The sequence below is a fragment of the Silene latifolia genome, chromosome 2 (genome assembly GCF_048544455.1).
Source record: "Silene latifolia isolate original U9 population chromosome 2, ASM4854445v1, whole genome shotgun sequence".
NCBI lineage: Eukaryota > Viridiplantae > Streptophyta > Magnoliopsida > Caryophyllales > Caryophyllaceae > Silene > Silene latifolia.
The window spans coordinates 25050959-25060702 of record NC_133527.1 but is presented as its reverse complement, the minus strand read 5'-3'; the positions used below and the strand labels follow the sequence as shown (position 1 = coordinate 25060702).

The 9744-nt window shown below is 38.3% G+C and overlaps 1 protein-coding gene across 1 annotated transcript; it reads left to right on the top strand.

The window, feature by feature from the left end:
- Positions 1–2597: 2597 nt before the first annotated feature.
- LOC141642476 (methylenetetrahydrofolate reductase (NADH) 2-like) lies at positions 2598–8716 on the top strand. Its single transcript, XM_074451293.1, has 11 exons — positions 2598–3183; positions 3880–3940; positions 4419–4501; positions 4623–4796; positions 4937–5110; positions 5196–5296; positions 5428–5539; positions 5930–6010; positions 6091–6268; positions 7554–7888; positions 8405–8716. The coding sequence occupies exons 1-11, from the start codon at positions 2782–2784 to the stop codon at positions 8486–8488; spliced, it is 1785 nt and encodes a 594-aa protein (XP_074307394.1). The 5' UTR covers positions 2598–2781; the 3' UTR covers positions 8489–8716.
- The last annotated feature ends 1028 nt before the right edge of the window (positions 8717–9744 follow it).

Genomic DNA, 9744 nt, shown 5'->3' with positions numbered 1-9744 from the left:
ACGATATATCAAGTACGAATAACTTCCCTAATCATTAGTAGAGGCCGCTATCGAGGCGGGCGGGATTAGGTGTTCGATCAAAAGAGCTTCCTAATACGTACCCTCACCCCTTACTCCAGATCTCCGTGAACACCCGTGTTCATTGGCATCCACGAGAGTCATTCTAGACATAGAATGCTAAGGGTAACGATTGCTTAGTGTTCATGTCACTACTTTGTGTCTTGACATGACATGAGGTATTCGAACGGTTCCAATTTCCCATAAAAATTGGTGGCGACTCCATACAAAATGCAAACGCTTGTTTTCGAGCCCCTTCACCAAGCGCCCCCGTGGGCGGCCCGCTGTCCACACTACATAACCCGCTCCATGATAATCAGTTCAAACTCTTAACTTAAAAAATGAAATGATCAGACATAATATGTAGCATGCAACCTCATCAAGCCTATACCACTTAGGCGACTCATTTCATACCTCTCCTGGCAAGTCGTTCCTCAGGCCTTCTCCTTCCTATCACTCCCCTATTTTCCTTGTAACACCTCACGGTAATTGAAGAGGTCCAGTGATAGGCTTAAATGACTAGTGCTTAAAAGGATTGGAAGTACTACTCATATCAACAAAGTGCACTTTCTTTTATGGTCATCCATGCGAAAGAACTCCAAAGTTAAGCGTGCTTGACTGGGAGTAGTCTTAGGATGGGTGACCTCCTGGGAAGGTTTACGGGATGCACATGAGTGAGGACAAAATGCGCTGTAAAGGACTCGTGTTGATCTGTGGGCCATGTACACAGCCTGGTGAGCTATCATAAGTAACCGCTCCCGACCCGGTTTGGGCCGGGGTGTTACATTCCTTGTTCTTTTGTCATTGGTCATATGGCTAATGTTCGAACATCTTGTCTTGTATCTCCCTTAATTCACTAATCAACCCTCTCATTCATCAACACTCTCGCCCTTCTTTCCACTCTATCCGTCATTGTCCACATTTGCTCAAAACCATCTTATTCCTCGCCTCCTAAACTGCCTAACAACCCACTATAAACACAACACACTCACTCCCCTCCTCTCTCCACAGTTCCTTCACCCAGTCCCTCCCTCGGTCAAACCCGACTATAACCTTCACATCCAACCCGTGCCCATCCCAAAACAAACATAACCACCCATAACTCCAAGTAGATGAAGACAAGTCTCCACCAGATAACAACATATTGGACACCCGACATCAACATGATTCACCCGCTTAGAAAGGTAATGTTTCATAGCAAGTGCATTGATACGAGTACGGACACGGTCCAAAAGGAGCTACTGGCACACGGTCCAATGCAAGCTAATAAAATGTTTATCTTTTATTTACTTATTGCTAATAATGTATTGCTTTTAGGCTTTTCATTTTACTCACTTTTATGATTGTAATTAGTGAAGGAGTGATGACAACTCTTCACTTACCTAGGAGTTTCGATTGTGGCTTATTATATAAGGCCATGAGTTTTTCAATAATAGGAATCCAGAAATATATGAAAGATTAAGAAAAGAAAACACTTGTGTTTTTGTTGTTTTTGAGTATGTAGTTTACATACCAAAATCCGTTAGTTTTCGACGCGTTTCGAGTCTAACTCGATCGTAACTCAATAGGTCTTGAGTTCGATTACCATTACTCGTGTTATAGGTCTAGCACCGAGTAAATATCCCATTGACTTGAATTCGACACATGAATTCAAGGCAAATATTCATTTCTTTTATTTTGTCTGTTATTTCGCTTCCGCAATTCGTATCATGCATCATTACACAATTGCCAAAAAAAAGCTTTTACTTGAGGTAACCTCGGCCTTCCAAATTGTACTCCTTATCCATTTATCCCTTAAGAAGTTGGATTGACCCGTCCCACTCTTATTTTCACAACCAACGTTGTATACGTGTGGTAATCTCGGAATCCAAGTTTACACAACTTCTCCCAGGCTAGCCACAAAATTTTACTGTCGCCATTGCCTGACCCCCACTAAAATCGAGAACTATTAACTTTCTTCGCATAGTTAGGGATTGATTGAGCTACGACCTTTATCAACATCTCCCTTCCGCCTTCGACAAAACCATCTCTCGCCAAGCACATAACCCATTGAGCGAAGATGGTCACAAAAATTAGCGGGTAATTTGAAGACGTTCATTGCATAGTTAGGGATTGATTGAGTTACGACCTTTACCAATTAATATCCCCCTTTCGTCTTCGACAAAATCATCCCTTCGCCAACCTCATAACGTCTTGCAGTCTTGCTCAACATGTCTCAAATAATTCTCGAGATCATCTTTTTTGGAATGGCCCACCACCGTGGGTTACCTAAGATACCTATCCTGTTTAGCCACTACTTTTACTCTTAGACCTCCGTCCAGGCGTCCACCACAGTCCTACTCCGGTTAACAGTATCATAGGCAACAGTTCATTTACCCTTTATTTGAAACAGCCCATCACAGTGGGTTACCTAAGAAACCGTTCATTTACCCTCACAGGCAAGATAAGAACAATTTCTTTTTCACTCTTTTGTCTCGTGCCAACCGGTGAGAAAAACAAATAACCGAGATAAAATGGGTCGGAATGAAAAAGTATAAATCAATATTCCTATAATAAAAAATTCATAAAAAATCCGAGAAAACCTCATCACTATCATTCACCAACCAAACTTCCCTCCCTAAATAAAGCACATCATCATTTTCCTCACATTCGCACCACACCTCCTCTACTCTTCCCTCTCCCATCTCTCTTCCTCCCCATCTCCATAACAATTTCTCTTCAAAAATGAAGGTAATTGAGAAAATTCGAGCAGCAGAAGCCGAAAACAAGATCTTATTCTCCTTCGAATACTTCCCACCTAAAACCGACGATGGTGTCGACAATCTGTTCGAAAGAATGGAAAGAATGGTTTCACATAACCCTTCATTTTGCGACATTACGTGGGGTGCTGGTGGATCTACTGCCGATCTTACTCTCGATATCGCGAATCGAATGCAGAATGTTGTTTGTGTTGAAACAATGATGCATCTTACTTGTACTAATATGCCTGTTGATAAAATTGATCATGCTTTGGATAATATTAAGGCTAATGGTTTGCAAAATGTACTTGCTCTTCGTGGCGATCCGCCTCATGGTCAGGATAAGTTTGTTCAAGTTCAAGGAGGATTCGCTTGTGCTCTTGATCTTGTATGTTTTTATCATTGTTTTCGTAGATCTGATTTTTTATGTTTTGGTTTGTTGCAATGTATGTTCTTCCTCCTCCCCGTCCCAATCATTTGTTTACGGTTGCTTTTTTTACCGGGATTTTAAATAAAGGTAAACAAATGATCGGGATTTATTGCATTGTACTCTCCGCCCGTCCCAATCATTTGTTTATCATTCGTTCTTTACGAGGATTTTAAATAAAGGTAAACAAATGACTGTTTTCGTGTCAGTCATTTGTTTACCTTCTATTTTTTTACTGGGATTTTAGTTAAAGTTAATCAAATGATTGTCTTTCTTCATCCCGATCATTTGTTTACCTTTTTCTTTACATGGATTTTAACTAAAGTTAATCAAATGATTTGCTATCTTACTTTTATACGGGGATTTTAATTAAAGATGAATAAATGACTAAGATGGAGGGCTGGTAAAGGGTAAGTATTAGAGGAATTTATCTCTAATCGAAATGTTCATGAATTGCTTAAATATGTTAAAATGTGGAAGAATTAACTTGTGGGTATTGGGATCGAAGAACAATTTGACATGGGATTATGTCTTTTTGAATGAAGTCGAGTGTATTGTCGCATGGTTGACCTAGTGTACGTAGTTATACACTTGTTTAGAGGCATTGGGGGTAGTGTTGTTGTTGATGTTTTGTTTTGTTTTGTTTGTTGGTTTCAGGTGAATCATATGAGGAAGAAGTATGGTGATTACTTTGGGATAACTGTTGCTGGTTATCCAGGTGGGTTGAGATACTTTTATGTTGTCGTTCTATGCATCTTTGTTTTGTGAACGTGTACTTGTAGATTTCTATCAATGTAGTTGCATATGGGAATGTGATCAAACTTTTAATTTACGGAAGAGTTGTGAACTTTGGTTCGTATGAACCTTGTTTAATGCTTTGTATCTTAGTTCTATGATTATTTGTACTTTACTTGTTGCCAGGGTTGTATGGGTTGACTATCCAACATTGATTGCAGTTCGTGAGCTCTTAATTTAGAAATATGTTTCAACTCGTGGAACGTATGTAGTAGTATTGTTTAGGCTTACCTAAGAGTTTGTTTTCAAGACTAATTGTATTATTCATGGCAAGAATCATTTGTTTCACTTTCCGATAATTAACCGTAGAAATTTGCAAGATTCTCTTCGCTTCTACCATGTACCAACATTGAGTTACTCCTTCAATATCTAAAATTGCATTTTTCTTCTGTGAATCTCAGAGGCTCATCCTGATGCTATTGAAGCTAATGGTTTGGCTACCCCAGAATCTTATGCCAGTGATCTTGCTTACTTGAAGCAAAAGGTACTTCTACCGCTGTTTCCCACCTGAACTTCTGTAAAATTTCATTGATCTGTATGATGACTTTGTGAGTCTCTCTCTTCATTTATCCTTGATTTATAATGAGTTTCTGCAAATGTCTCAGGTTGACGCTGGTGCAGATCTTATTGTTACTCAGCTGTTTTATGACACTGATAATTTTCTAAAGTTTGTAAACGATTGCCGTCAAATTGGAATCAAATGTCCAATTGTGCCTGGCATTATGCCTATCAATAACTACAAAGGTTTTATAAGGATGACTGGTTTCTGTAAAACAAAGGTGTGTGAATCTTTGCATTATAACTTGATTAGATATTTGCCCGTATATGATTAATTATGGCATATTTAATTTCTACTGCTACTTTCTTCCTACTATATCTCACTAAATTGGGATTTTCATTTACTTATGAAATTCTGTAGATTCCTCAAGAGGTCACAGATGCGTTGGAGCCAATTAAGGACAATGAAGAAGCTGTGAAAGCTTATGGTGTTCACCTTGGAACCGAAATGTGCAAGAAAATTCTGGCCAGTGGAATTAAACAACTGCATCTCTATACTTTGAACATGGAGAAGTCTGCATTAGGCATATTGCTGGTTGGTTCTTTATTTCTTTTTGAATTGTGATTTATATTGCATCGGTTTGTAATTTTATTTCTGATTCGTGCCATAATTGCTGCAGAATCTTGGATTGATAGAAGAATCCAAAATTCAAAGACCATTGCCTTGGAAACGACCAGCAAATGTAAATCGTGTCAAGGAAGATGTTCGGCCCATATTTTGGTGCGTGCAGCTTTTATCTTATCTTGTATCACAAGGATCATTAATTCACTATATCAATCAGTTTACATTCTATTCGTGGTCTCCGGCCCATAATTTATTGCTGACTCGCGATTCGTGATGGTCGGCTGCAGGGCTAACCGTCCAAAAAGCTACATCACACGAACAAAGGCTTGGGATCAATACCCACATGGGCGATGGGGCGATGCTCGCAATGCTTCTTATGGAGCATTAAGTGACCATCAGGTAAACATGAAATCATGGCTTTGATTTTTGTCTTGGCAAATTTTGTAGCTAGAGTCGGCACAAATGACGAGTGTAGTTCTCCTATTTATTGAGTTGACAATGCATGACCACTCCCTTCCTAACCAACCATTTAGTTTCATTGGTTGGACTGTGAGAAGGGACTGTACACTGTAGTCACTATAAATGTTTCGAGGTACTACAACTGTGACTTTAGGCCGTGACTGCTGTATGTTCATACTGACAAAAAGCTTTTTACTCTGAGATAACGGCTGTAACCTAACATAATGGGCAAATGTTTATGCTATGTTTTGAGAATCCTATTTTCTTCATCGTATACTTGCTACTGTTGGTGATATAAATCATATAATGCATCTCCGTCTGGTTTGTCAGTTTATGAGACCACGTGCACGTGATAAGAAGCTTCAAGAAGAGTGGGTTGTCCCATTGAAAAGTGTTGATGATTTAAACGAGGTACACTTCTGTTGTGTTAATGGCCGTTAGTAAAATTACGTGTTACATGCTGTAAGCTCAATGTTTTTATGTTCTTTCAGATGTTCAAGAACTTCTGCCTTGGTAAGCTGAAAAGCAATCCTTGGTCTGAACTTGATGGTCTTCAGCCAGAAACTAAAATCATTGATGAAAAACTGGGAAACATTAACGCCAAGGGCTTTCTCACCATCAATAGCCAACCAGCAGTTAACGGAGAAAAATCTGACTCCCCCACTGTTGGTAAGTCTTGAGTTCCTCTTTAGTGCAAGTTTAACACGGGGGAATAATGTCTTCAAGTTCGAGTTTGCAAAAGCTGACCCGACCAAACTCGACCCAATGTACTTGAATATTCGGTGAAACATAACCTATTCAACCTGACTTGAGTCCGAACGGATTACCAACATAGCTCCATTTTGACATGACCCAACACAAAAAGAATTGACCCAAAATTACCTGTGACACAATAATGGCTAAACCAGTAAACCTGATTGATGACCCGACAATAAATTAGCTTTCTGTTGATCCAAAAAAGGTCTACTCCGTACTTGATATTTAACCTGGTAATTATAAGTTATAACTTGAAACAAATTATTTGGCCCTTGTGATATCCTTGACATGAATTTATCGATCCGGTTTTGAAAAACCACGATGAAATTTATGCTTGTAACTTGACTCGAAGATGACCCGAACCTGACTTGTCCTCTCACCTGATGATGACCAAACCTGTAGCGATTTGGGCCAAACTCAGGTTAATGGGAAGGCTGTTAGTGACTTAACTAAACCCAAACACATTATGACTGACCTGTCTTGCTGTCTTAACCTGACCCAAACTCTTCGATCCAATTGCCACCTCTATCTTAAGTGACATAATGTGTAGAGTCTACAGTTTCCGCAGGGAGGCACAAGGGTGTGAGGTCTAAAGGCCCCACAGTAGACCGTATAAAATGCAAGTTTGAATAAAGTTTCCTCTTATTTACATTATAAGAGACTTATATTTTATTTTTATTGATGGTTCTGAAATTTAGCATTGAAGACCCTGCAATTCCAAATTCTTTGAAAAACAGTAATTAACAAGATGATGCATCTAGTTATAAATAATTAATTATATTAATGCCTACCAGTTTAGTTCTTGAAATCATTTTCTTTTTGAACATTTACGCATAAGCAATTTCGTTTCTGTGCATCAGGTTTAATTAAAGTTAATGAATGATGCATCTAGTTATGTCAAGTTTAGTTTTTTGGTACTAACAAGATGCCTAATCCCTTTAACCTTGGAAGTTTAGGGTTGTTTTCATCATTAGATTTTAAACTGTAATGGAGAACGACTGATTTATAGCGCCTTTTACAAATTTGCTAACAGCTGCATAAACATTACATTACCAAATCAATTCTGCATTATTTTCCGCGAGACTTATATTGCCTATCATGTTTCTTTTTGCATTAGTCTCTGACATTGCATTCCTCGCTAAGGATATGTTGACTGGCATGCATTGAAAAACAAGCAAACCTTTTTTTCTTCCTGCAGGATGGGGAGGGCCTGGTGGATATGTATATCAGAAGGCATACGTGGAGTTGTTTTGCTCAAAGGAGAAGTTGAACTCCCTTGTTGAGAAATGCAAAGCTCTCACATCGATCACCTACATGGCCATCAACAAAGCAGGGGATTGGATCTCAAATGTCGGCCAAACCGACGTAAATGCTGTGACATGGGGTGTTTTCCCTGCCAAGGAAATTATCCAACCAACTGTTGTTGACCCTGTCAGTTTCATGGTTTGGAAAGATGAGGCTTTTGAAATTTGGTCCAGATCTTGGGCTAGCCTATATCCAGAGGGTGACTTATCCAAGACTCTACTTGAAGAGGTTTGTTTTCTGTTACCTTTTTGTTATCTGCCCGTTTTTAACACACATTGACCTACCTTTTATGTATATTATTTCTACAATTTATTTTGCCGACATGGTTTCATGTTCATATTATGGAATCCCTGCTACCTTAAGGCCCATGGTTTAAAAGCTTGACTCTCGTACTTATTATTCCAAGATCGCCCTATGTTATTTATGCACTTCATTTTGGGTGTGCTTGTGTCCTATACGACACGACATTCCAATATTTCAGTTTAGTCTAAAAACATAAAACCGTTGCACATAATAGCCATGTCTGATATTTAATAGCATGTCGCTTCTAACACTTGGAATCGAGTTGGAGTATCACGGGATCCGTCACGGTATGTCATGGGACACCCCGATACTCCTCCCACTTGACTCAAAGCTTAAAAGTGAAAAACGCTTCATTTTAGGTCAAAAACATAAAATGTTTTCTACAAAATGTGGATAGATGTTGGAATTTAAGGATGACTAAAATGACCATTATTGATGCAGGTACAAGGCAGCTACTACTTGGTGAGCTTGGTCGATAATGACTACGTCAACGGTGATTTGTTCTCTGTTTTCTCAGATGCCTGAGTTATTGATACGATTACCCTATACATTACTTTCTTCTATTGGCCTGAGCCCGGTTGATGCATTGTGTCAAACGATGGTGTTAGTTATTTAAATTTCGTTTTAATTCTTCAGAAGCAATTGTGTTTTGGTTGTAATGTTGTAAACTTGTGGGATTTTGCCTTCTCCATTCTCCTAAAAGTCCCAATGCAAATTGCATGGCCAGTTATAATATACTCTGTATCTGTTGTATGTTTGTGTTCCATACATATATTTTAAATGTTAGATCTGTCATTTGCTTTTAAACTGTTTCGGGACGTTATGGAGAATTTATAAGTTCCCCCCCCAAAAAAAAACCTGAATTCTGCTTAGTGTTTTCTACTCTTACTGCGATTTGGTAAAGGGAAGATGTTAACTCCACTAACCCTTAAGAGGTAATCAGACGAGATGAGATATAAAATTGTTCACAAGATCTACACAGTCGAGGGACTCCGTCTACTCGTCATCTAATAAATGTTATCTTCTCTTTCCGTGGTCTTTGTGCTAAATTCAAATATAAACAAGTGACCGTAACGGAGGGAGCACCGCATAATTCAGACTCAATTTTGATTGTCGTACAACGGCAATGATCAAGTGTATAAATAGATCTCTTTTACAGAAAATTGTCATTTAAAAATATGAATTTGAATTAACGGAGCATGTTGTAAAGATTAACCATATTATACCGAACTAGGTTAAATTCAAACCCCATTTATTTACAATCAATTATCCATATTTATATCCATATCCATCAGATTTACTATGAGATCCTAAAATTCAATTTGATGGAGCACACAAGTTAAACAAAACAACTGCTCAATATATCCAGGGTTAGTTACTGCGTAGTTGCTTAAAAACCATTAGGGATATGAAGGGGGTGGCCGAGCGGATGTTAGGTCCTCTGTTGTCCTTGGCAAACGACCATTTAATCACCCTTCAAATTCTGTCAAATAGAAGCAGGTGCAGATTAACATCCACTCTTGCTTTCTTTCCTCACGTCTCTACTAACTTGTTTTGTAGTCCAACTGTCCAACTTCCTATTGTATTCTTATTCTTATTAGTATAGAGCCCGTGCTAAAACACGGTATTTTAGAATGTCATGTGTAGAAATTAACAATTAGAGCTAATAATAATAATATATAAATAAACTTTGAATTTTATTTGTAATTATCTACAATTGTTAATGTGTAAAAAATACTAAGAATTAAAATAAAACGAATTTTACATTTTTACTCGGAATA

What these genes read in the sequence shown, in the direction of transcription:
- LOC141642476 (XM_074451293.1), top strand. Translation starts at nt 2,782, where the DNA reads ATGAAGGTAATTGAGAAAATTCGAGCAGCAGAAGCCGAAAACAAGATC. An exon ending in CTGGTTTCTGTAAAACAAAG is followed by an intron (nt 4,797 to 4,936) that starts GTGTGTGAATCT and finishes GAAATTCTGTAG; the next exon opens with ATTCCTCAAGAGGTCACAGA. An exon ending in CTGCATTAGGCATATTGCTG is followed by an intron (nt 5,111 to 5,195) that starts GTTGGTTCTTTA and finishes TAATTGCTGCAG; the next exon opens with AATCTTGGATTGATAGAAGA.